At 44.9% G+C, this 27,844-nt stretch overlaps 1 protein-coding gene and 1 long non-coding RNA gene across 33 annotated transcripts in view; both read right to left on the minus strand.

Annotated features, from left to right (window-relative positions):
- Positions 1-27,844, minus strand: part of shot (dystonin-like protein short stop) — a 160,072-nt gene that overhangs the window by 12,700 nt on the left and 119,528 nt on the right. For 23 of the 32 annotated variants that reach the window (XR_011156657.1, XM_069037365.1, XM_069037359.1 and 20 more), the window contains 10 exons: positions 21,234-21,349; positions 12,059-21,182; positions 10,418-10,987; positions 9,996-10,367; positions 5,249-9,946; positions 3,355-5,196; positions 3,148-3,302; positions 2,970-2,981; positions 2,204-2,562; positions 148-2,158 (listed from right to left, as the gene is read on the minus strand). Coding sequence is in view for 31 of the 32 variants with exons in the window: in XM_069037365.1 (XP_068893466.1) it covers positions 148-2,158; positions 2,204-2,562; positions 2,970-2,981; positions 3,148-3,302; positions 3,355-5,196; positions 5,249-9,946; positions 9,996-10,367; positions 10,418-10,987; positions 12,059-21,182; positions 21,234-21,349 (19,259 nt within the window). In the remaining variant the exon portion in view is untranslated. Of the gene's footprint in view, positions 1-147; positions 2,159-2,203; positions 2,563-2,969; positions 2,982-3,147; positions 3,303-3,354; positions 5,197-5,248; positions 9,947-9,995; positions 10,368-10,417; positions 10,988-12,058; positions 21,183-21,233; positions 21,350-27,213; positions 27,465-27,844 lie in introns of those variants that run through there. The other 9 variants (XM_069037361.1, XM_069037354.1, XM_069037381.1 and 6 more) reach the window with 3 other exon arrangements.
- On the minus strand, positions 26,151-27,206 carry LOC138122944 (uncharacterized). Its single transcript, XR_011156664.1, has 2 exons — positions 26,604-27,206; positions 26,151-26,545 (listed from the first exon to the last, which is right to left on the minus strand). It is a non-coding gene; the product is annotated as an uncharacterized lncRNA (long non-coding RNA).

Genomic DNA, 27,844 nt, shown 5'->3' on the forward strand with positions numbered 1-27,844 from the left:
AGCACACAAAAACAATTAACATGCAGAAAAACAAACACATTGCAAAGCCGTGTAATAGTGATGTGATAATAAAAATCTATATTTTTTAAATCTGGTGCGAATGTTTAATCACACGACAAAGAAACAAAGAGACTGCCGGATACTTACATAGGTCCTTTGCCCTTAACGAATCTCTTGGGCTCTTTAGCGTTACTTGTCGCTTTGACCTGTTTGGCCTTACAGACTCTGTCCACTTCGCTCTGACGCATCTGTGTGTTCTCCATGAACTCTTTATGGTCGGCTATCAGCTGTTCTGTGGCCGGAATGTCCATTGGTAATTCTTCGCGTTTCAGCGCTATCAGCGTGTTCTCAAGTCCCATCAACCATTGAATCAACTCTTCCAGACACTCGTCCAGATCGCGAAGCGACTGCATGTGAGAGGTGAGCTTCTGGTGGCGTTGTAGAGCCCACTGGGACACCTCCTCCCAACGTGCCTGTATCACCTTAATCCAGTTCTTGATCACGTTGATTCCGTCTGGATGCGACTTGGCCAACACGTTCTGTGCCAGATCCAGGGTTTGATTCTTCTCGCGCTCTTTCTCTTTCAGCTCGGCTCTAAATCTGTCCAGGGCCTGCAGTTGTTCATAAGCGGTGGCTTCGTCTTCTGGCGTGCTACCGACGAATCTCAACTGCCTTTCGGCTTCGGACAGCCAATCCAGGAGCATATGGACGGCTTTGTGAAGGTGCTCGGCCTCTCGGAGAGCTTCGTCTAAGCGGTCCGACCTGACTCTAGTTAACTTGGTGACAGTGTTCCATAATTCGCTCAGCTCGTTCAGTTGGGAGCGGATCTGTGAAGCGTCAGCTTTGCTCGCTTTCCTCTCTAGCTCGGTTCCGGTACGGATGACCGACTCCATCTGTTCGTTGCGTCGCTCCAACTCCTTTTCGAACTGCCGGTGTAGGTCCACCAGGTGATTGACAGTATCTAAGTCGCCGTGAACTGGACTGTCCACAGACAAATCTTTCTCCACCTTTTTCAGCCACTGTAACAGCGCAGCGATCGCTTCTTTGAACTGACCAGAGTACAGTAGAGCTTCTTCCAGTTTGCGTTGTCTGTCGACGCTCTTGTTACAAACTGCGGTCCACTTAGATTTCAAATCTATGAGCATTTGTTTGATCACGGTTTCGTCCGTCTTAGGTGCCTTCTCCTTGAGTAACTTTCCAGCTTTAATCACGTTGTCGTAAGTGCCTTGTTTGGCTGAGAGAGTTCTCTGGAATTCCTGATGTTTGTTCAATCGGTTCTTGATTGTTTCCGGGTCGTTGCCTACGGATTCGGACAACAAGCGGTCCAGAGACTCTTCAGTTTCGCCCAACCAAGTCATGAGTCCCGACCATCCGTCGTGGAACTCCTTCGCTTCTTTGTACCCTAAGTCTAGTGCTCGAGTGCGTTCAGCGGACTTCGACGCTACTCTCTCCCAGCGGTGTTGGACGCTCACTAGCAAGTTCTTGATGAGGATGACGTCCTGCTTCTGGCTGAAGTATTTCAAGTGAGTACCTTTTTTGTCCAAAATCAGCATAATTTCGCGGTGGGAGCTCACATCCTTCTGGAACACTTTGTGTTCCTCGATCTGGACCTGAATCGTCTCAAGGACCCTCGACACTGGTTTCAGATTCGACAGTATTTTCTCCGCGTTCGTCAACCAATCTACGAAGACCTCTAGAGCCTCGTGGAACTCGGTGGCCTCTTTCAGCGCGATCTCGAGTTTGATCTTCTTATCGTTAGCGCGCGAGGTAACAGAGTCCCAACGTTGTTTCAGAGTACGTAGATTGTGTTGGAGATTAGAAGCGGCGTTCGAGCCCTTTTTCACATACTCCTGCCCTTGCGCCAACACCGTCTCCACTTTAGGCCTGTTATCCTCGATCTCGTTGTACACCTCCATAAAGCGCTCCAGTTGCTCGCTGGCGGTCTCTGGAAGGCCACCAACGGGCTTGCTAGCGGCGATAATGCCGTCCACGTCGCACAACCACGACAACAAGTCCTGTATCTCGGCGTTGAACCTTTGGGCCTCGTTCAGCGAGACCTCGAGTTCGCGTTGGCGGTCAGCCGCCTTCTGCATGAGTCCCCTCCATTGGGTGTTGAGGGTGTTGAGCTTGTCTTGCGTTATCGATGCCTCATCCGAACCTAGAACGTCTATCAAGACTCGAATTTCACACCTTCGACACTCACCTTCTCCGCTCTCGATTATTTGCCTTCCGGCGTCGTTCAGGGTGTCGACGCTGGTCTGGTGGGCTTGGATGTCGTTCACCAACACCTTCAGCTTGGCCAGCTCAATTTCCAAGATCTGGGGGTCGCCCTGGACGGGTTTCAGCTCATCCAGGGTTTTGTCACTCTTGCCAATCCAGACCAACAGCTCGTTGAGGGCGTGTTGGAACTGGCCCAGGCGTAAGAGCGCGTTTTCGAGTTGGCGCTGTCGTTCAACTATGCCCCGCAAGAGATCGTCCCAACGCTTATTCACGGCGGACAACGGCTCCTTAATGGCAGCGGCTTGGTCGGCCGAAGTGCGTTCGGTCAGCTCTTGTGCTTGCCTAACGAAAAAAAAAAAGTCAATCAGGACCTATTTAGGCACGTTACCAAACAATTGACTGTCAATTGTCTGGTAGAGAAATGCAGAATAAAGCGATGCAATAAGCTCAACATTTTGCAGAAGCGCTAAAAGCCACATGGACAAAACGAAGAGAATTTCTGGTTTTGTACGGTTTGATATAATATGTACATGGAAGCACGATGGTGGTGTAGTTGCGGTCAACTAACCATGACACCATAAGCGCCGATTCACTTGTAAATGTGAAATTCGACGCCTATGTACACTACCGGCTCGACAAATGTAATACTGATAATGATGATAAAAACAGACTGAAGCATGCTCAAAAAAGAAAACAAAAACGTTGCGTTAACACAAAGGCTTGCAATCAGAAATCTAAAGTATCCTTGCCTGATTAGACTCCTGTAGTCCAACGTGACAGAAAAATATAGAAAATAAACAAAATGTTAGCAAAGTTGTACTAAATCTGAAGCACATGTAAAGAACAAGAAGTCTTTCTGATTCATCGACTGATTTGAATCATTTAATATCTTCATATTTAGTATAAATAAAAACAAAAGAAGCTTACCTGTTCAGTGCCTCAACTTTCACCATGTGAGGATCTACCTCGGCTTTGAACTTCTTGAGTTGATCGATCTGTTTCTTAACCGCGTCTATGTCGGTACCCAACGGTCCCATTTTTGTGAACTTCTTCTCAGCTTTCTCCAGGAAGTCTAGCAGATTCTGGAAACACAAACGTCAATCACCGATCGACACCCTCAAATACGTTTCTTACTTGAAGAGTCTCGTGGAACTCCATCGCTTTCTCCATGGCATCGATCAGATTCTCTTCTCGCTTGGCGTAAAGTGACGTGATGTTGTCCCAAGCATTGTCCAAATCTTCGATGTGCTTCTTCACCTCCGGTTTGTCCGGTTCGCCACACAACCTCATCAAATCCTTCCCGGAAGCTCTGACTTGATCGACCTCCGGTTTGGTCTGATCGATTTCGTGCCTGATCTCTTGCAACGCCACCTGTTGTTCTTGTATGGCCTTCGGTTCGACAGCTGGAGGCTCCTGACTAACTAATGAATCCTCCAGGTCCTTGAGCGTAGCCATGATGGCGTGCAATTCCTTCCAGAATTTCTGTGCGGCGTCAAGGGCATCCTCCAACGAATGTCCTCTCTGGGTGGTGGCTTTCTGAACGTCATCCCACAAGTTCTTCAGTTTATCAAGTTTACGTTTGATTTCTTTGATGGCCGGATCGGAGCGATTCGGTGCTTTGTTGATGACGTCGTCGGCTGCGCGTTGGACGGCGGCGTAGGCCTCCTTCCTCTTGTCTAGATCGCCGATGAGAGCATCGTTATCCTCGATCTGGTCCTTGATCTTGGGCGGGTGAGCCGAGATGGGATCCAAGTTGTTGACTTGATCGGCGGTGTTCGACAGTGCTCGCAGCATGCCTTCCAGCTTGTCAGAGAATTGAGAGCTCTCCTGGAGAGCCTGTTCCAGAGCTTGTTGCCGTTCGCGGAGTTCTAGTTTCAGCGCGGTGTATCTGGCATTGTCGTTGTCTAACAATTCTTGGACTTTGGAACCGTCATCGTCGTTGCACAGACGAATCAAAGCTTCTCCAGTCTTGTTGAGCTTGTCGACCAGAGGTTTATGGTCGTTGATGCTCTGGATGAACATTTCGTTGCGGTCTTGTTGCTGAGCGATGAGATCGGGTCGCAGAGCTGGCATTGCGAGCATCGAGATCTGCTCTTCGATGTCCGACAACCAGTTGGCCAAGACATTATGAGTGTCGTGGAAGTGTTCGGCCAATGGCAAAGCTTGTTCCAAAATTCCCAACCTATCGGAGCTCAAAGCGGATACCGTATCCATAGTTTCGCGCAAGTCCTCCATCTTCTCGCGAATAAGAGAGATGTCCTCACTTGGAGGACTCTCCCTAAGAACTTTCTTCGCTGTAGACAACACATCTCGAACCCTACCCTTCTGACTAGAAATATCATCGTTCAAAGCTTTGTGTTCTTTCAATTGGACGCGGATCAGATCTGGATCAGCGGACGGCTTTTCAGCATCTTTTATCTGTCCCTCGACTTCTCTGAACCAATCCAGAAGCTCATCTATGTCACCGGTAACTTCCAACGCTCTCTGTTTGCCGAGATGTATTCTTTCCGCGCGTCGTTGTATCTGTTCGGCGATGGCGTCAAACCGTCTGTTGTCTCTGGTGACCAGTCCCTCGATGGTCGAAGCACCTTCTCCAGGACTAGTCTGACACAATTGTGGTCCCAGAAGATTGATGTGTTCGAGGATGGGTCTCAACTCTTGGAGATCGAGTTCGAGTCTTGCGATCTCGCCTTCGTGCGGTTCAGCCGACTGGAGGACACTCTCAGCGCCTTGCATCCATTCCACCAAGCGGTTGTGATTGTTGTGGAACTGTTGGACAAGAGGAAGCATGTCTTCGGCGTGTTTCAACAAGTCGACCCCGCGAGAAGTCAAGTCGTTATAGCGTCTCTGGAGGGAGTCCAGTTTGTCTTTCAGTTGGAGGGCCTCGTCAGAAGAAATGTGACGCATCAGTTCAACACCAGCGTCTACAGTTCCGTCGACGTCTTGTTGGCGGCTGGAGATTTCTTCAGTAAGATTCTACAAAACAAGACAATCAGTTTGATTTTCGAATGAAAACAAAGCAACTTACGGTGAGGTCATCCATCTGTTCCAAAAGTTTGTCGGTGTGGACCGCCAACACCTTGAAGCGACTCAATCTGTGTTCCATGTTGTCCATCCAGCCCGCCAAGTCTTGGTAAGTCAAGACCAGATGTCTCAAGCCTTGTCTAGAGTCCGTCAACAACTGACCAATCTTGTCGCTAGCGTCGACCAGAGTGCCGTAGCGTTCCGTCACTTCTTGCAGCTTGTCGGCAAGAGTGCTGGCTTCGTCTTCGCCCACGAGCGACATCAGATCCGACGCGACGTCAGTCAGTTCGCTGAAATCCGGCTTCTTGTTCAAAATATCGCTGTGAAGAGCGTCATGTTCGCGAATCTTCTGTTGTATTTTCTCCTCGTCGGTCGGGATGATCTCCATATCCTTTACTTTCTTTTCGCTGCGATCGAGCCAATCCTGCAACGGGATCAACTTGTCTTGGAACTCTTTAGCGACCTTCATCGCTTGCTCCAGGTCTAGAGTGCGCTGTTGAGCTCCTTCTGTTAAAGCATCAAAGCGTCCCATCAAGTTCTTCAACTGCTTCTCTATCGCTTTGCGTTCCGCGGGTTCAGCCTCTTTGGCGATCTCGTTGCCCATCGAGAACAGTGACGACATCGAATTCTGCCTGTCGAGCAACATTTTCTTTAGGAATTTTTGTTCTTGGAGCTGAGCCTTGACAACTTTGTAGTCTGCGGAGGGCGGCTTCTGGTTCGCCACCAGCTCTTCCGTGTCGGTCAACCACTTCGCTAAGCCATCCAACGCTTCTTGGAACTTTCCGGATTGCAGCAGCGCCACATCTAGGCGTCGCTCGCGGTCGTTGAGACGTTCTTTCAGGTCGTTCCACTGATCGTTCATCTTCTCCAAGTCTTTTTCCAAGTTGGCAGTGTTCACTCCTGAGGCGGCCGACTGGATCAAGCCTTGGCCGGCTCTGTTACAATTCTCTATGGCTTTACCGACCGGTTCCACCGTTCTAGCTCTGAACTTCTTGAAGTCTTGCTGTTGAGCTCTAATGCTGTCGACCTCCGAGCCCACAGATTTCAGTTTACGCAGTTGTTCGGACGCATCGTGAATATCATCAAGAACGTTGGCATGAGCCAAGTAGAAATCTTCAAGCTTCTTGTGGACGTCTTCCAGGCTTTGTTCGCGACTTCTGGCGCGATCATCCAGTTTTCCCAATTGTTTGCGCAGACTCTCGACTTGTTGCCGTGTCTGAGCCGTGTCTGGTGCAAATCCGCTGTCCACCAGTCTCTCCCCAGATGCTATAGCATCATTGACGTCATCTGTGGCTTTGTTGATTTTGTTCAAAAGCCTGCCAACATCATCGATCTGACCCCGAACCGTCTTCAAGTCTCTACCAGGAGGTTTCATCTCGTCGAGTTCAGTTTCCAGTCCTGACAAATCCTGCGACAGACCCTTCACCTGATCGTTGAACTGCGTAACCGCAGTCGCCGCCGATTGTAACTCCGTACATCTATCGTCGAGTTTTCCTTGAAGTTCGTCGATGCGGTCCGCCAGACCGTCGACTTCATCCTCCAGGTGGTGGGCGTCGATGCCGTTTTGACCCGCCTCGCTCACTAAATCGTGAGCTTGTTGTTTGACCATCTGGAGTGGCTTCTTCAGCTTGGCCGTCTCCTCTCTCAAAGCCTTGATCCGTTCTAAGAGTTTCGGGTCTCTAGCGGCGCCACCTAGGGCATCGTGGGAGGCCAGTTTGTCCTCGCAGCGCTCCAAACCGTGCTGCAACTCTCGGATGTTCTCGTTGAAGTCGGCGAGCTTGCGCGATTGGTCTTCTAGGGCTTGAGTGCGCTCGATTAGGTCGTTGTTGAGCTTGTCCCAGCGCTCTTTCAAGTCGTTCAATTCGTTCTTCACCACTTCTTTATCGATATCACAGGCCGAAAGGAAAGTATCGCCGAGAGTACGAGTGTTTTCAAATTCTCCGGATTTCTTCCAGACTTCGTTTCGGAACGCTTGCAATTCCTTCAACTGCTTCTCGATGTGTTTCCGCTGGAAGGACGAAAGCCTGAGCGAATCTAATTTATCTTCAGCTTGTCTTAACCACGGAAGGAAACTCTCCAAAGTACGGTAGTACTTGCGACAATGTTCTTTGCAAGTCTGGAGTCTGGTTTGTCTGTCCACCGTCTCCTTCCTGAGCTTCTCCCACTGCTGCTGGATCTTGTCCAGATCTCTCTGCAGCGACCTCGAATCGCTTCTGTTGTTTCTTGCCACCATATCCCTGCCTTTATTGAGCAACATGATGACTTCGTGCTCTCGGGCGAGGACATCTCTGTAGATGGGCTCGTGGTGGGCCAGTTGTTGATCCAAAACATCACGTATCGCAGAAATCAGTAACTTCTCAGAGAGAGAACCCAATTCGTCCGACAACCAACCCAAAGTCTTGGAACATGAGGCTTCAAATTGGCGCCCGTCGCGTAGAGACCCCTCGATTTCCGCCTTCTTGTGGTCCAACTTCTTTTGGAGGGCGTTGTATTGGCGCCCGATCGACGCCAGTTTAGCTTGGATGTCGGCTCTCGACGCCGGATCGCTTAAAACGTCGCAAAGCTGACCTCCCGCTGCTTCCAAATCAGCCAACAGAGGTCGCTGTCCTTCTAGTTGTCTCTCGAGATTCTCTACTTTGCGCAGTTGCTCCTCTGGGTCTTTGTCCAAAGGAAGTTCGTCTAGATTGTCGGAAATTCCTTGCAAAGCATCTCTGAGTCTCGTCAATTGAGCATCGAATTCTCTACTGGTGTCGGCTGCGGCGCCCAAAGAGTCGGCACGCTCCTCTAGTTTGCCCAACAGGTCAGCCCAGCGCTGTTGGATATTGGCTAATTTATTGTTGACTTTTTGTCCATCGGGAGACCGCGGATCGAGGTAACCCAAGACCGAATCGCCTACGTCTATCAAGTGTTGCAATTGGGGTTGTTGCGTGCGGAATTCTTCTCTCAAGACTTGAACTTGCTGGACTTGCGACTGCACCATCCTCGAGTCGCTCGAAATAGGTCCCAGAACTGTCAACATGCGGTCTTTAGCCGACAACCACGACGACAGCGAGTCATGCGTATCGTGGAACTCCTTCATATCTTCCATAAACTTGATCCTGTTCTTGAGATGGTCACTGACGCTCTTCCAATGTGATACCACGTCTTCCAGTTCGTCGTTGAGATTGTCCGCACCGATTGCACCAGGTTTGCGGCGCAACAAATCCTTCACTTGACCCTTGGTTGAGTCCAGGAGCGACTGTTTTTCGTACATCTCCTCCAAAACTTGTTTGATCTGTCGGTTGAGCTTGTCGGCTTCGTCTTTAGTACCTGGAACCACGTCTTTGGGTAGCTGTCTCTGCACTCTATCCAAGAAAGCACTGAGAGTCTTGAGATTGTCTAGATGTTTCTTCAGCTCGTCTCTGATCGAATCAATTTCCGATTGGCGATCGTTAATCTTGACTCCTAGCAACGAGTAGCGGTTGTTGATTTCGGAGAGTTGTTGCTGGACGGGTGAGAGTTCCTCGAGATGGAAACCGTCTTGACTAGAACGGCGCGAGGAGAATCCACTGGACCCTCCTGGTGACAATGGACTCAATCCTTTAGTGGGAGACGGCGAGCGACCGTCTTGAGGCCTGTACGTGCGCTTAGTGGGACTGTAGACTTGACTCCTGCGCTTCGACGGAGAATCAGGTCGGTCGCCTCTGATTAAATTGTCGTAAGCGGTCCCGATGTCGTTAATCTTGTCAATGGTCGAGCCGTAATCTTTGTACTCTTTGCCGATCGGCTTCAGTTCTTCATTTTGTTTCTTTAAAGTGTCAATGTCGATCGCGATGACGTCGAGTCGCGACACTCTACTTTCGAATCGGCTCAACCAGTCGCACACTTGCTCCCTCAGCGCTTCATACGCGTTCAACTGTTCGGACCTCTGTTTCGACAACTTCTGTTTCTCGTCGAGGAGATTACCCAACTCGCGCCACTGATTCTCCATCGACTTGACCCTGTCTCTCACATTTGCGGTATCGGTGGTGTCCCTCTTGTTCAACAGGTCTTTACCGCCCTTAATCACCTCTTCGAAGAGGCCGCGTTTGTCGTCACGATTCACCGCAATCTCTTGCATGCGAACCGCGTACTCCTCTATCGACAACTTGGCAAACTCGCGCGACTCTATGATCTCGACGATACTAGCGTGCCACTGTTCGAATTGAGTGGCACCGGCTACGAACACGGTCAATCCCTTGTTGACTTCTTCGAGAAACTCGCCTCGTTTCTGAGCCCTGTCGAATAACTTCTCGAATCTCGCCTTGACGTCGTTCAGCTTGGTCTCGATCTTCTTCGCGACTCGGGCGTTGCTCGACGACGCGATCAGCTCGCTCGCCGACAGATACACAGAGTCTATGGAAGAGATGTGGGTGTCTATGTCTGACTGGAAGACTCTGTGTTCTCGTAGTTGCTCGTCGAGGCGCTCCTTGATCAACGACGCCGGTCTTTGCATGTTCTTGAACTGGCTTTCAGCCGAGTTCAACCAGGAGATGATGCCGTCGAGGGCGTCCTGCACTCCTTGCGATTGCACAAGCGCGGTATCCAGCTCTTGACAACGGTCGGCCAGCGCGTTACTCAGCTGATTATACTTCTGTTCGAGCTCGACAACTGGTTGTTCCAATCTCGACATTTCCGAAGGCGAAATTTGACCTTGGAGCGAGTGCAGAAGAGCATCTGTGGCCTTCAATATTTCGTCAGTGAAAAATTTCGCGACACTACAAGCGACTTACCTGCTTAGCGTTGTCGATAAGGCGACCATTTGCTACAAACTCGTTGTTAAGCGCCTTGGCTTTGTGCAGTTGTTCTTCGACGGACTTCGGATCACCACCTATCGGCTCGTCTAACACCTTTATCGCCCTCGGTTCCGCGTCGCGTAACCATTGCTTAGCCTTGTCGACGGCGTCGCTGTATTCGCGTTGCCTTCCACCGACTCCAGACAGTCGATCCGACAAATTGTTGGCGCGATTGTACAGATCTCTGTACTGTTGACCGACCAGCGAGACCTCACTCCGCACAGGAGAATCCTGCGAGGCGATGGGCTCGATGTGGTGGAGACGCGACGGAAGCGACGTACGGAAGTCGTTCAAAATTGCCAAATACTCCTGGAACTAGCTCGTGACTCCCTGCGATTCTAGAGCCTCCCGATACTTACCTTTCCTTCATCGAAGAACTTCTGTGCCGACATGTTGATAAATCTGAGGTCTCCTTGATGGGCGATCACGTCGCTAACGAACTCTTTGGTGCTGTCTGCGCTCGAATCGAGACGCTGTAAGTCGCTCAGTGCGCGCTCCTTGTCTTCTAGGATGCGTCTAGCTTTGCCCAACCAGTCGGAAAAGATGTTGAGTTCGCCTTTGAGCTTGGAAAGTTCGTCTTTGGCCGACAGTAGCTTTCTCAAGAGTCTGTCGGCGCGGTCAACCGCCTTGTCGTAGCGGGTCTTCAAGTTGCGGCCGCTCTTTTCCAAAGCGGAGACCTCGCTCTTGGATAGGACGTCTCCGGCAGTCAGCACTAGCTGTCTTACCTGGTCCCCGCAGTGCACCACCTGACTGGAATGCTGATCCAAATCGTCTCTGACCTGCTTCATCGTGTTGATCTTGTTCCTCAAGTCTTCTTCCACTTCGTGTATGACGTCCTGCGAGGCGATCTTGTCCTCGACCTCGCCGATCCATTGTAAAAGCTTCGCGAGGGTCTCGTCGCACAACTTGTACTTCTCTTCGACGGCTTGCTGCAAGTATTTTCGTATTAGTAGCCTAGAGGATTGTATCACAAGAGTCTCTACGCTAGCAGACACTGAACTCCGCTAACTGGCAAAGAGTGACGTCACAGTATCGCTATTGCGAGCACAAGCTAAGGTCCCTATACCTAACACATGCATTCAAGCGCACACACAATGACGGTGTTAGTGTAAATTCAAGTAAATTCAGAGAATAACAAGTCGTAAATGTTACCTATACGAAAATAAAACAAAACAAACCTGAAAACAAACGCATCACAGTTTAGATCACAATTTAAAACAGTAATAACTTGTCATTAGGCGACATTTTGTTGAGGCCAACAAAACATCGAGTTACAGCGATTTTTAGTGAGCATAAAGCTCTCGTCTTGGCCGGTTTAATACGGTTAGAACTTTGTGCCGACTTACTAACTTAGTGTTTTGTTATTATTTTAATAATTTGGTCGATGATGGGGAAAGTCGGCGTCGTTCGTTTTAGTTCCGGTCTTCAACTAGATTAGAAATGTGTGATGGGTTAAGAGAAATGTAATCTTAAAAACTGGAAGCATTGTTTTAAGCCACATTTCACGTTTTAAGATTTTACGAGCATTAGAGGCCTGTCGTATACGCCTTTTAATGCACGAATGTAGGACCACCACAAAATAAGCTCCCAGGGCCTGAAGCTGCAAAAAATTATTGCATCAGTTTATAGTTCAACTGTTCGATTTAAAAAAAAAAAAAATGTTTTGAGTGACTTGTCGAAGTGTGTTGTTATCCATTTCAAATTTCCGACGGGGCACAATTCTTCCAGACCTGCAGATCTAGAATCTGGGACAGAACAGGACTTCGAGTTTGCATTCGAAGTCCCGCAAACGTGGTAAGTGCGCTGATGACATGACAATACGACAAACAAATGAACAGGGATAAAATTCAAAATGGATAATGACTGGTAAGCATGATCGCATTCTGGTAAGCAACAACTTCGAGCAATTAATCAAGCAACATCACCACAAGCAAAATCCGCGCAGAAATCGGGTTTCTGCGCGCATTTCTGTCACAGCCAAGGACCAACAAAAAACTTACCCTTTGTTCTGCAGGCAATATCAAACCCTTTTCGTGAGCTTTAATAAAATCGATCTCTTTGTCGTCATTATTATCCCTTATCCTACCATCAACTGGATTGACCAGTTTGGTGTCGATTGCGCTGAGCAGAGATACCACACCTCCACTCTCCGGGTCTTTGACCACTGTGCTAGATGGATCGATCAAGTTATCGGCGATGGCCTCATCGAGAGTCAGCCGCCTCCTGTCGATAATCGACGTAGTGGTGAACGGATAAGTGAACCCTCCAGTGGTGGGGTTATACAGGCCATAAATTATGGCTTCTATAAGCGTGAAGCCGCGAGACGGAGTGATTAACAAGCCACTATCGATAGCAGCCGGGAGAGGGTAGAGCTTCGAGGTAGAACTGTCGAGGACGTTGCCTTTGTCGGCATCTATGAGGCCCTTCCTGAAGCCTTCGGGAAGCTTAATTAGTTTCTTCTTGTTACCGTCTTTGATCAAAGCTGTGTCGGGGTCGATAAAACCCAAACTGAGCGAGTCTTTCAATGACAGGACTTCTTGGGACTGCGGCTCAGTGAACTTTCCGGTGTTAACGTCAAGATGGTTTGATTGGACGGCTTGGAGAAAGGTCAGGGGTTCTTCGAGGTACAAAATCACGTTTTGATCGTAAGTTACGGCGCGCGATTTGACTTTATCTTTTTGAGGCTCGAAAGCGACTGTCTTGTTAATATCGAGAATGTTATTGTCGATCGCGTCTTTAACTTTCTTGAATCTACCGGTCTGCAAGTCTTTGACTACCGCTCGGTCCGGATCGATTTGTTCGAACTTAATGGCGGTTTCAAGGGTACATTCGTGCACGGGTTTCGCTGCCTTCACCGAATCCGTAACCGTTTTCTGAATCGCTTCCTCGGCTAGAGGTCGGTCCAAAGTGACCAAGAGACCCTTGTCTAAAGCTACGTCGAAGTTGTAAGTCTGTTTGGACTTCGCATCAAGAACGCGACCCTTATCTACGTCGATTTTGCCGTCTTGGATTGCCAAAGGTAGAGATTTTACGTTTCCGGTGAAGGGATCTTTGAAAGCGGTAGTGGTGGAGTCTATTAAGTTATTGGAAAGTGCTTGTCCGAGATCGTAGAATTCGGCGTTAACCGGATCGGCAAATTTGCCTGAATCTGGTCGGTACAAACCGTTCTTGATTGCTTCATCAAGTGTCAAGTTTCGTTTAACTGTCACGATCAGGCCTTTGCGCTTTGCCTCGAGCAACGTGATCGAGTTACCGTTCGGCAAAACAAAAATGCCCACTTCTGGATCAATTAACTTGATCTCCACGGCTTCCGGTAAAGTTATATACTTGTTCTGTTTACTATTTTTAATGAGAGAGGTCATCGGATTGACCAACTCGTTCGCGCATGCATCTTTTAGAGTGAACTTGCGGCCTGTAGCGGGATGCACCAGAGTACCGTCGTTCGGGTCATAAAGACCCATATCTATGGCTTCATAGAGCCCGAAATTAGCGCTTTCGATATCGACAATCAACCCTCTATCTAGGGCATCAGTGAGTTTCATCACTTCCTCTGTCCGCGGGTCCTTGAAAGTACCATTCCTCTTGTCCACAATACCTAGTCTACAAGCGTCTGTTAAAGTCACCAACTTTCCATGCTTCTTGTCAAAATACAAGGGTAGCAGAGGATTGACGATGAATTTGCGGATGGCTTCGTGAAGCGTTATCTTACGGTCGGTGTGCGGATCTATGACTTTTCCAGTCTGCTCGTGGTATAGACCTTGATGGATGGCTCTCTGTAACGAAACTGCAGCTTTATTGTCGACCAAAATTCCCAAATGGAACGCTTTCTGTAGACTGACTTCGTAATTCTCTCCCTGAGAGAAATCTTTCACGTTTCCGGTGTTACCATCGACGTATCCGTTGTGTATGGCGTCGATTAGAGGAATCTTCCTCCAAATTCCTACTCTCGTATCCTTAATACTGACAGAATCGGCGTCGATCAGATTTATTTCTATCGCTTCGATCAAAGTCACGTAGTGGCCCGTTTGTGGATCTAGGAACAGTTGAGACTCTTCGTCGTATAGCCCTTTTGCTATAGCTTCACTTAGAGGGATAGGAGGTCCCACTTCCACCAGAAGGCCTAGTTCAAACGCTTCGTTGAAGTCTACGGGTTCGTGTCTGGAGCTGATTACTACGCCCTCTACCGTATCTATGTAACCGTCAACCACTGCTTGTTCGAATGTAACCAGCTCTTCATCTATGGTTACGAGAGTCGAGGAAGTGTCGACGTAGCCGCGATTGATAGCACTCTCCGCTCTCAATCTTTCTTTGCTCTGCGGATTGATAAATTTGCCTGTGGCGGGGTCGTAGAAACCTTTGAACACCGCCTCTGGTAGAGTGATTTGGCTCTTGTACGGTACTATTAAGCCGCGGTCTTGAGCGTCATACAGATTTAACTCGACGTTAGTTAAGGGATCGTAAGCTTGACCCTTTACAGGATCTACGATCCGTAAGCTGATAGCATCATTGAGGGTGATTATGTCACCAGAGCGTGGATCTTTCACGGTTAGTACGTTGGGGTTGACTACTCCTCCTTCGATGGCTTCGACCAAAGTGATGTTAGCATTGTTAACGGTGAATTGACCAGTCTTAGGGTCGTATACTTTCTGGGCGAGAGTTTCCTGCAACGACCAAGGCAGTACCGTACTCAGAATGTACCCTTTGAGATATGCCTGGTCTAGAGGTAATACCGGATCCATCAGTTGTCCCTTCTCTGGATCAACCAGATTACTTTGAATCGCCTCTTTCAACTCTAGAATTCTTCCACGTTTGCTGTCTTTGATTCTGGTGGTGACAGGATCGATCAGTTTGTACTCTATCGCTTTCTGCAGAGTGATCTCTTCGCCCGTGATCGGATTTAAGATGGCGCCAGAACGTGGGAGATAATAGTTTGATAAAAGCGCTTGCAACAAATTGAAGACTACTGGTTTGCTGCGGATCAGCTGTTGGTCTAGAGCTTTGTTCAGTGGTATCAATTGTCCAGATTTGGTGTCTCTCAGTTTACCGTCTTGCAATAAATTCGTTTTGACAGCGTCATCAAGCGGGACAAAAATATTTTTTTTCGTGTCTTTAACTTCACTAATTTTGTCATCAATGATCTGTCTTTCGATCGCATCAGACAGTACCAACGGTTGTTTCGTGATAGGATCAGTAATAGTGGCAGTTTCGGGGTTGTAGAGACCTTTACAAATCACAGCTTCTAAAGTGACGGGCCTGGGTAAGGCCCGAATAAAACCATACGAAAACGCTTCAGGGAAAGTCATGGTTTTCTGGGTAGCAGTGTTAAAGACTAGAGCACGTTGAGGATCGACTATTTGTTTGTCGACTGCTTCGTAATAGGGGATCAGTTGCATGTTCTTCTCATCACGAATCGTAACGGACTTGGGATCGATCATATTAGCAATCAGAGCTTTGCTCAACGGCACCACTTCGTCCTTCGACTTGACTTCCACCTTGACAGGATCGAAACTGTCAGTCTCTACGATTTCTTCGAGTGTCAAAGGCTGGTACTTCTCTTTCGGTCTGTCATTAACATCGATAATCCACCTCAATTTGACCGCTTCGAAGAACGGTACTTTTTTACCCGTCTTGGGATCGACCATATATCCCGTTTTTTTGTTGATGAGAGGTCTGTTCAAGGCTTCCTCGAAAGTGACATAAATCGGCGGCTTGCTTGTTAAATCTTTGACTAAAATAGCATCCGGGTTGAAGAGGTCGAGTCCACAGATGAACTCTTCGAATGAGATTTCGTCGCCGTCTTGAGGATCGAAGAATTGACGAGTTTTCGGGTTGTAATATCCTAATTCTGCTAGTTTCTGAGGAGTTACAGCTTTCGATATAGTCAACACAGAAACGGGCGGTTGATCGACCAAAATCACTGATGTTTTATCAACAACCTGGACAACATCGTCTGGTAATAATTTATGTCGTCTAAGACCGTCTGTTACGGTATATGGTACTTCTTTGTCGTTGATCAAGACTCGGCACACTTCAGGTGCGATTTTCCCTTGAGACAGAGCCTCTCTTAAAGTCATTTTCTCCGGAATCGACGCAATCTGTTCGATCTGATTTTTAATTACAGACCCTTCAGTCATCGTTTCTTCAACTTCCTTACCCTCGGGCACGTTTCTGATCACGGTGATATCCACTTTCTGTCCAGGCGATTTTCCTGTCTCAACCTTCTGACTAGGCTTGTCGTTTTCCGCCTTCTCCTTGGCCTTTTCTTTCTTCTCGGCTGCGTACTCCCTCACAGCTTTGACAGCCGCCGCACCGGCCAACACTGGAACCACTACAGGCATGGCAAGACCTCCAAGCACCGCGATCAACCCCTTCTTGGTCGCCTCTTTGAAATCTATACTTTTTCCGGTCTTCTCATCTCGCACCCTACCCGTCTTAGGATCGATCAACCCCTTCTCCACTGCTTGCTCCACAGTCACAGGTTTCTGCGAACTCACGTCGTACACTATCGAGTTAGGGTCAATTATTTCTTGCTGTATCGCTTCTTCAAAGGTCAAAGTCTTATTGCGATCGTTTGGATCTTGGAATTTGCTCGTGTTCTCGTCGTAAATCGTCTCGAAAGCTTGGGCCAGATTCAGTTCCGTGGTTTTCGTGGTTTCTGGTTGTTCCACAGGTGTGGCCGAAAGTTTTCCGTCTTGAAGGGCATCTTTAATCAAGATTTTTTCTCCTGAGTTGGGATCAGTGAAAGTACCGGCTGACATGTCAACCAATCCCTTGTTCAAAGCATCCGAGAATGACATTTTGATGTCTTTGAGAGTTGTCCTATTTTTGGTTTCTTTATCAGCGAGTATGATACCTTGCTTGCGCGCCTCGTCGAACGAGATAATCTGTCCTGTTTGGTTGTTTTGGACTTCTGTGGCGCTGACAAGAGAGTACCCTGACAACAACTCGACTGTTCGAGTGGTGACCGTGTGTACGGACTGAATAGTTTCTGTGAAGGTCGTGACTGGCTTTGCACTGACCACCATGGGGCAATCCTTGATAACAAGAAGACCTTTTTCAACGGCTTCGGCCACAGGAAAGACTTCACCAGTCTTCGGATCTTTAAACGTACCAGTCCGAGGGTCTATTAGTTTCGATTCTAAAGCATCTTCGATTTTGATGGACTCAGGTCTAGTCGGGAACGGCACCGCCATTATAAACTCGTCTTCTATAGCGTCTTTGATCGGGATTTTTTCTAGCGTAATCGGATGCACTATCACTTTTTCATCTGGATCCACCAGACCTCGTTTCAGGGCTACAGGGAAGGTCATACCGGCCCGCGGCAGTTTTTCCGGACCGGAAGGCACTCTTTCGTCGAATATGTTTTCACTAACGGCTTCTCGTAGGTCTACCACTCCTTTGTCCGTCTTCACCGTCGACATCTCATCATCGACGATTCCACTCTCGAGGGCCTGCTCCAGAGTGACTTTAGCACCATTGTTTTGAAGTGTACTTAACGGATCTACTATATCACAGACAATTGCTTCGCTAATACTTAGATGAGCACCGGTTTCTGGATGGACAACCTTGTGACTCTCGGGGTCGATAAGGCCTTGTTGGAACAATTCGGGAATTGACAAGCTTCGATTCAACGGTACTAACAACTCGTTAGTACCTTCGGGGTCCAAGATGCCGCGGACTATCGCCTCGTTGATGGTTAACTGATCCCCGCGTTGAGGGTCGATGATTTTGCCTTCGTCTCCGTCCACCATTTTAGCGTCGAGAGCTTCCTGCAACGTCAGAGTGTCACCACTAGGCGAGGTGAAAGTCGTTTTTCTGTCGAGCAGCTTAGCAGTATTTTGGTCTATAATGCCTTTTTCGACAGCGTCTTTAGGCTTCACGATCTTCTTTCTCAACTTCTGTAACACAACTCTCTTGGCCTCTCGGTCGGGACTGAGAGACTGTGCTCGTCCTATCGTCACCTTGTAAGTGGGCTCGATTGTGATCCTAGCCCGTGTTTTTTCAGCTTCTGAAGGTGCATCGAGATCGTCAGACGTCAGTCTAGGTTTCTGCTGGATCTCCTCGAACTGCTGTGGTGTGATTACACCTTGTTGCAGCGCCTCATGAGCAGTGTAGGTCTTGTTGGTTTGTGGATCTGTCACAATGACCGTACTTGTGACCGTAGGAGTCACACTAGCGTAAGCGTGTGATGGTGATCGTGACTCCTCAATGAAAGCTTGCGACTGAAGCTTATTGTATTGGTCTTGATCGATGACCCCGCGTTGCAGAGCCACCTCAACCGGAATCTTCTCGCTTGTCTTCGGATCAACAACAAAAGCTTGCACTTTTTTTATCACTGCGTATGTCGCAGCGACCGGTGCACCGACAACTGTCAAAATTCCGTATTTGGCGGCGTCCACCAGAGTGATCTTGTGTCCTGATTTGTTGATGTAGTCGCCGGTGTCTTTGTCTACGATGTTGCGCCTGATGGCCTCGTTGATCGGAATCTCTTTTCCTGTTTGGGGATCCTTGACTTTCACAGCTGTTGAAGGAATTTTATTTTCTTGGATCGCCACCAATAGACTAGTGGTTTGGTTGGTTTCGGGACACACTATCAGAGCATTCAATGGATCGTATACCAGTCCCGGTTGCACTTGTACCGGTTGCGCTTCTCTCACTTCCGGCATCTTAACTTCAGTATAGGTTGGAGGATAGTTGTCCAAGATATTTGATACCTCGACCTTGTCGGGTTGGCCGTCCAATTTGGTAATCTGAAGCAATCTCTGGCTGACAGGGTCCACCTCCATCTGACTCTCCAGTAGGATCAGTTCTTTACTGATAGCCTCTTTCATCGTGATTTTCTCGTTGCCAAGAAAGTAGTGACCAGTATCGTCCAAAATCTTCTTATTTAAGCTCTTCTCCAGACTGACTTTCCTTTGATTGGTCGGGTCTACAACCACAGCTGATGCTGGATTGATCAGTTTTAGGCTTATACATTCCTTCAAACTCGTCAAGCGGTCTGTTCCTGGTATGATAAAGAGACCAGTCACCGGGTCGAACAATTTCTGTTGTATGGCGTCCGCAACCGACCATCCTTCTATCGGCAACTCATAGACCTGTTTCTCCGAGGCGCTCTTCTCTCCAATCAAGAACGAATCAGTCGTAGTCTGTGCATCTGACACTCCTTTGGGAGCTTGTTTTTTGCTGGTTATGGTAATCACAGTGGAATTTCGTGGAATGGTACTCGTTATCACTTGATCCGAACTTTCCGCGTCCGGTGCCAACTTACCTTCACTGATCGCTTGCACTATCGGTATTACCTCGTTACTGTCCGGATCTTTAAACGTTTGGTTTTCGTTGTCGATCAGTCCCAAGCGCAGCGCTTCAGTATACGTCAATTGCGTCAACTTAACGTCTTTATTGGTGACCGTAACATACCGTTGTACTAACGTGCGCGTGACCTGCGTCGAAACATTCAAATTTAGGAGACTGTTCAACATGGCCGCCCCTTCGGGTGTAATCAAGTGTTGAGCGATGGCATCGTTCAAATAGACGACTTTGTTGCGGCTCACGTCGATGAGGTTACCGGTCTTGGGATCGATGTACCCGCGGAAAACCGCTTCTAACACTGTCAACTCTTTCTGATCTTCGAAAATACCGATTTTCCGCGTCAACATTTCGTACACTTCCGGTTTGACTTCGCCCGTTTTAACTCCTTCAGCCAAAGGAATCAATTTACCGGTTTTCGAGTTGGTTAACAGACTACCGTTTGATTTTTTGCTCACGAAGCCTTTAGCGTTCGCCGCGTTGTAACTGATATAGTCAGACTTGTCAGGGGGTTGGAAGGCGTCAACGTCGAAGATCGATTTTTTCACCACCGAGATAATGTACCCTCGACTAATCGCGTCTTGTATTGTCAAAACCTCACCGGTTACCGAATTATGGAACTTACCGTCGGGAGAGATGATACCCTCTTTGAGGGCATCCCCTAGTGTCACCAGCTCGTTTCTTCGAAAGTCCAGAATCGACTTGATGGAGTCCACGTCAAGGACTCCTCGCGCTACCGCTTCTAGGATCGTGAGACGTGTTTGATGGGTGGGGGAAAGGATCTTACCTGACTCGTCCATCAAACCATCATCGACGACTTCCTTCAGTGTTTTCGGTTTCACAATCAACTGTCGCCTTTTCGCTTCGAGCAACGAAAACTTCTCGTAGAAGTAGACGAATTTGCCTAGTTTCGGGTTGATGAGACCCTGTTCTATGGCCTGGATTACTGTCAATTTATCGTCTGTTTTCGGGTCGACGATTTCGCGTATATCTCCATCTATCACGTTGGTTCTGACCGCCGCGTCGATCTGATACTTGCAGCCCGAATTCCTGTCGATTATCCAGCCAGTCCTATCATCGATCAACCCCTGAGCGATGGCATCTGAGAGAGCCATCGCTCCCGTCTGAAGCTTTACTTCCGTGTGCTGCAGGAGGTACCCTCTCTTGTACGCCTCTTGTATGTCGATCGTCTCTCCCGACTCGAGCCTGAACGTTCCGGTATTGACGTCAACTTTCCCATCATCGATCGCTTGGTTTATGGTCGACGAGTTCGTTACCTTAACTCGTTTCTCTGACGGATCCGCAAACCCTTGCTCCGCCTCGTAGATTTTCCTTTGGATGGCTTCCAAAAGAGTCAACTCTCTGCCGTCTTCGACCGTGTAGGGCCTATACAACCCCTCGGCCACTTCCGGATCGATCAACTTCATGCGCAGAGCCTCTTCTATCGTTACTTGTGTACCATCACTCGAAATCACTAGTTTTCCGGTCCTGCCGTCCAGGATTCGCGCACTTATGGCGTCCCTCACCGTTATCAGTTCCCCAGTGTAGGGATTGCGGATTCCGGGGATGTCCGTTATGTTCTCGGTACCGATGCCCTCGTGCACTTTGTGCACCCTCTTCAGCGACTTGATTTCGGTGAATTGCATGGTGTTGCCCCAATTTTGGGACTCTTGGATGATCTGCGTTTTGGTGGTGTACTTGTCGGGGGGACGTCCGTTCGAAATTCTGTCACTTTCGTCGATCGTGGGTCGATCTTGGCCATCCGTGATCGTGATAGTGGTGCCGTTTTCGGTCTGGATCGGCTTGGTTTGGATGTACCTTCAACACAAATGTTATAAATAGGTCGATGGAAGGAGATACTATACACACTGTTTGCTGAAGTGGGTGGTCGTCGTGAAAGAAGACGTCTGTTCGCTGGCGCTGCTCATGTGGAATTCGGACCGGAAGGTCCGGAAACGGAGAGGTTGCATCTGCTCGACCAGTCTCTGAAAAATCAAAAAATGATAAATTACGAAATGAAGAGACTACTCTAGGCTTGGAATGAGTGGAGTAGTTCCCAAAGGATAAATATACAGTTTGAGTTTTAAAGTGGCTAGACACTCGATTAGAAATAATCCGCCAGTCGCTCAACTCAGCTATTTTTAACTCATGAAAATAGAATGGATTCCTATTGTTAAAACCAGATTATTGAAGGATTGGGTTTAACTGATTTAAAGAATTTTTTGAGCAACGAATTGGTTTCAAGGTAATTGTTAAAATGTTACACAACTCATTAAATATTCAGGCTCATAAATTTGAAGCGTCAACTCTCAGAATTTCAATTAGTTATGCGATTAAAAATGTATGGTATTTTATGACCGACAGAAAATATTTCTCTTTACAGAGTACTACTTACTACATAATACAAAAATCACTCGACTCATCACTTCTATTTATCTCCACCGTTGAAAATTCTCGAACATGATGGATACTTTGGTAGCTACTTTTAATGAACTCCTTCAACCGTAGTGAGTTGTTGGTCCGTTTCAGTAGAGAGTAATGTTTTTCACTCAATAAAACATTATCGTTTTATTAAAATATGAGAGAGGATTGATAGATAAATAGTTAGTCTTGGTCATTTCTAATAAACAAAATCAAATTCCGTTGCCATGACAAATAAGTATAAACATTGGTAATGGTAAGTCAATGTTTTAAGTTTGACTTGAAAAGGTCCGGTCGTTTTTTATTTTTTTTTTTAAGCAATGTCGGGCAAAAATTTAAATTCTAACAAAATTGAGTACTATTCAGTGACCAAATAACGTTTTTTGTAGGAGTGATTAATTTTTAATAACATGTTGACCGAACTTTTTTTTTCACTAATTTGGAGATTATGGATTACAACTAAAGCTCTCTGATTTGCCAATCTAATTCGATCCGGCACACCTTTTAGGGGGTGGAAAAGTCAAGGCAAGCGTTTTAACCCGATAATACGGTTCTGTGTTAGTAACACATGAAAATGCCTGAATGATTTTTTGGCTTATTAAATTCTGCAGAAATTTGTTCATATGCACAATTTTCGTATGACTCTTCACTATCATGCCCTTTACGAGTTTAATCGCGACACGCGACAAATCAATCCGTATGTCACAGCATAGTTGAAACTGCCTACTGCTAAATAGGTTACATATTAGATTTTCAATTCCTAATATACATTTGATGGAAAAAGTGGGATGACTCGATTATTGCAATAGGAAGGTATAGTCAAATTTTTACCCTTTTGCGATGACGTCATTATCTAGTAACTTTACGTATGTTTGAGCTAGGATCAGAAACAAATTTGAATTTATCATAAGTAACTATAAATGTGTCAAATTTGTTAACAATTACTTCGAAAGATTATGTTTGTAATCAATGTAATAAGTGAAAGAAATTAAAAATTGTCAAATTGACAGAAGCATAAAATAACCTCAAAGTGACCATCAATAAATAAACGTGCCCTTTTTTTGTTTTTTTCTGTTTCCGTCGTTTCAATAAAGAGAAAGCGAGGAAGGAAATCGTGACGTCACCTCAAAAGGGTAAAAATTGGACTATATTTGTGCAATAAGTTATTAACATTACAAGCTGCGAAAGTTTACTTTTATGTGCGAGGTGTTTTTAAATGGCCGAGGCGAAGCGTAAGCGTAGCCGAGGTTATTTTAAAACTCCAAGCACGTGAAAGAGCTTTTGCAGCGTGCAATGTATTAAACTTTTTATTCTCCCATGGACATTTAATAAAATACAATGATTCAGTGATTATAATAAAATTAGTATAAGCTGGCTTGTTGTTAACGTTACTTTGGTAACAATACAAAAAAATACTTGGTCATAATTTAGTTTAAAATGGATTTGAAGAAGGTGCATATATTGCGTGCAGAAGTGTGTTGCTGGACAATTCCAAAGACCGGTAGGTACAGTGGTGGGAATTAATTTAGAAACACTAAGATTTTTCTATTGTAAATTGTTTGTCACTTTGACAATGTTATTGACATATCAATTTCGTCTGTTGAATGCGCTCAACGATGACATGGGTGACATGAGTTCATGACATAACGCTTACACTATCAAATATTAGAAATATCCAGTAAACTAGATTAGGCCCGTGTTTCCAAATTAATGGCCGCCAGTGTAGTACTATGGCGGCCAAAAAATTTTGGCCGTCACTTTCTTGACATTCAAGTAAAGTGTAAATAAACCTTTAGGAATCGTAACCCCACTTTCGATCCTTGTCAGTTTGACAATCAATTTAAACTGTTTGAAGCGCAGATATTCCAAAAATCCGACATGAATGAACAAAATTAGAGCAATCGTACATAGATAACCTGAGCTAAACGTTCTGTGTAGTAGAAATGACAAAATAATTTTGAGTTTTGAAATTTACCACACAAAAAATAATGTTCATAATCAAGACGGTAATCATGATGACTATAAAGTACGGATTACATTTTTTTTTTTTTTGAATTGACAGACAATGACGGCCAAAATTTTTTGGCAGAGTACAATGAAGCTTATGAAAATTTCATAAAATGATGTTTTTGACATTTTTCCTTTTTTGTCGTCCAGGGCACAAGAATGGATTTCATACGTATTGCACATATGATTTTTTCTACTGGAATTTGGAAAAATAAATAAAATTTGGATATTTTCAATAATTATTCTAAATTAAAATGGCATCAAAATTGTTCTGTTTTCGTTGGTATAGTGAAACAATTTTGTTTATAAAAAAAAACAAAGTTTGTGAAGGCGTTTAATATGCTCGCTCGAGTAAATTTACGGAAATTCTATTAAAATGTCTGCTATAGTGAATCGTTTGATACTGAAGAATATGCAAGACAGGCCGAATTGCTAAAAAGTAACAGCGCACGAATATTATACAAACGTTTTTCGTGTTAGTTTAAGGAAAGTTTAAAAAAGCATTTATTAGTTGTAAATTTTGAGGTTATCTTTGACAGATTTCAAGTTACGTATCTCAGGAAACGATCAAAAAATTGAACTTTTAGTGTTGAAATATAATTTCCGCACTTGTTAGGAAATATTCCACTTTTCCTAACTCAAATTAGTATTCAAATATGTTGGTTTTCCAAACTCTGGTACAAAAAAAGTTATAGACGCTCAAACTTGACGCTTATTTGTCAAAATCTGTTCAAACTACCCCAATAAGATTTTATTCCCGGAATTCTTCTTCACTTCCAAATTCAAAAAACTATTTTAGAATCTATTCACGTAGGATGAACACCGTTTTTTGACTTTCCAGCCCCTGATGGGTGCGATGCGGCGGACCTATTTAGACTGGAAATATGTTGGATCTTCAATTTTTTCCCTTGACACTATTTCCTCGACACTAAACACATTTTTATAAAGCTGAGCAATGACAGCTTTGATAATGACAGCTTTACTATCGAGACGTGCATCAGTTTTACAATAAGTTTGGTGTCGAAGAAATAATTAAGTATTATTTATCATTGTGAATACCAAGCGATCCATTAAATTTCACATGTATGTACCGCTAAAACTGGCAAAAAAAAAATCTTATTCGGAATTGTTTTCGATCAAACTGGAAATTTCATACTCTACTGATTTGAGCATTACCTTTTTTTCAAACAGAAACTGTCAAATATATTAACTGGACTATTTCCTCTTTTCAAGCAGAAGATGTCAAATATAGTAATCCTAATCTCTTTCTGCCCCCGCCTCTTCCCAAAATCTTCCTTGGTGCAAGAAATAAATATGACAAAACGCTGATATATTTTGCTTTTAGTTAAATCAATAATTTTGTTTCGTTACGGACTTTGCGTAATTAAACTCATTCTAAATGAGACAAATACATTAGTGACGTTTTCTATATTGACGAATTTCAAATTCAAAATTTCCTTTGCCATCATGTATCATTTTCTTCCAAATTAAACTCTACATTTTTAGTCATCAATTAAATAATTTATATCTAAATGTTAAATTATGTAATAAATGTGATCTTTGTTCACTTGCAATAAACTAGTCGGAACTAAAGCTAATTTTCATTACGACAAACATAAAAATTTTATTGATCGTTTGTGAAATAACCTCGACAGTTGCAACTCTTAGGGCCAGTTTACAGAAGCGAAATTAAGTTAATCGTAATCAAATGCGAGATTAACTGAACAGGTGATCAGATTGAACCAATCGAAGTTTCGGATTCATGGGTTAATCGCGCATTAAAATTTAATTCGAGTTAAATATTTAATTCTCTTTCTATAAACTGACCCTTAAGAACAGAATGACTAACAGAAGTCTAAATAAAAATGTAACACAAAAAAACACTTATGTGTAATTAGCACTGCAATAATTTTAAAAGAAGGATTCTAAAGGTTTTGTACATGTCATAGACTTGTACTTTTAATTAAAAATGTAACTGTAAAATGGTCAAAAATAAACAAATTTCACATGTTTCAACGTTGTTAACATTTAAACAATGAAAAAATATTTGTCATTTTATATGAAATGAGTAATACATACATACTCGACACTAAATCCACTCTAGAATTTAATAAGAAATTTATAACCTGTTTCAGCGTCACCTCTGATGTCACCAAAATTATCAACAATTACCGAACGACTATTTTTATAAATTTCACATTATCGTGTTACAATTTCTTTGTTTTTGTTGTTTTATTTTTATTCGATTCCTTGTTATATATTTTTTAGAACAATAATTATTTTTTTTGTGTTATAATAACATAATTAAAAAATTAGAGAGGAAGGCAATTTAGATAATGTAACAGTAAATAAATAAAAAAATTACCAAAGATTATAATGATCTCATCACATACACAATGTTTTTAAATAAAACGGTGAATACAATGAAGTAACTAAATGAAAATAAATGTTACAATGACATCAAAGCTCCTGACATCAAGAAACAATCAGTTTTAGGTTTATGTATTTGTGGGAAAGTGACTAAGTTTTTTATTCAAAACAGCCCAAAGAAATTTCGTGACGCACTTAGCGGTGTACCTCGACTTGCCTCTGCTTGATAATTTAACAATCAGTCCAACCAATCATTTAATCAATGATTGTAATTACATATACGTTCCATTCCAACAAGAGTTTTCGCCTCCAGCGACACGCGGAATAAGAGTAGACCTTTATACTGACAGTTCTCGCAAAGTTTGTATGAAGTTTATTATCAACTGTAAAAATGGTAAGTAAATAAGAGCGCTAACTAAATTGAGTCATATCAGCTCTGACCCCTTTCTTGGTCTAGCTATTGTCGACTTATCGCCAATCGATCCTTATTACTGCGAACCGATCTCAAGGTCCATTTTCTGCTGAAAACAGCGGTTTCGGTTTTTCAGCGGGCGAGACGTCGCCTCGCTGTGAATCAATACTGCGGCTGTTGTCCTAGGTTAAGAGAGAATCTCTCTCGGAGGACTCTTATCCTCGCCCTATTAATTACCAGACACCGTCGTCGAATTTCAAACAACATTCCGCAATCTCGCAACTTCCTCAAACTCTCACGACCTGTGCAATCGATATATTCAAATTAATTTTGCGAAACTGGGACGATTGCGTAAAAGCCGAACATTTTCTTCGGAAACGAAGAAAATGTGGTTTTTGCAGTCGTGTGGTCTTATCTTTGCGATTAGATAAGCCATGTATGCCGGGCGCTGTAAGTTTTATTTTTAATTTCATTCATACGCCGGATCCGGCCCGATTTAAAAATTGCATCAAAATATTGGAGCTTTTCCAAATGAAAACGTGGCAATTTTCGCTGGTTACGACACAAATGGTGTATCGATTGTGCCCATCGGCTGATCGGAATAAAGTTTGGATTACGGACAAGGCGACGAATACCCACCAGGTCCCATGGTACGGCGCTGAGCTCATAGTGGAAGTTGTAGTTGTCACTCATTTTTACTTAGCCGTGCAACACCACAAAATATTTATTTACAAAAAATACAACACAAATATTTATCCTAACAACGAACGATTTTTTAGTTTTTGAAAAAAAAATCACTCAATTTGCCCTAAATTACAAAAATAGAAATATTTATAATACGATACTAGAAAAAAAAAATATATCAAACAACTCCGGTGATTCCGCTGCAGACACCGGCACGAGCGGCGATGTACTAACCGGAGCGAGCGAAAAATGATTATTCGACGGAAAGAACCGAAACCGACCGAGTCGGTTTAATTAAAATTGCGTTATTTTTAGGTTTGATGCATTATTTTCCTACAACAAACAAAAAATTCTAAACGCTTCCTCTCTCTAATTAAAAAAAATATAATATAGTGTCCCCTCATTCACTTGACCCCCTGAATATTTGTATATTCATAAAACATGACGCAACTACCTTTTATTCATACACAAACACATGTTGTGTCAATTTTAAGCAGTGACTTCACCTGATAGTGCATTTTTTATGTAAAACAAGGTCACGTGGGCTCGACTCGTGGGTCGAGTGCAGGTGAGCCTTGGAAGGATC

The sequence above is a fragment of the Tenebrio molitor genome, chromosome 2, assembly GCF_963966145.1.
Source record: "Tenebrio molitor chromosome 2, icTenMoli1.1, whole genome shotgun sequence".
NCBI classification, from domain to species: Eukaryota; Metazoa; Arthropoda; class Insecta; order Coleoptera; family Tenebrionidae; genus Tenebrio; species Tenebrio molitor.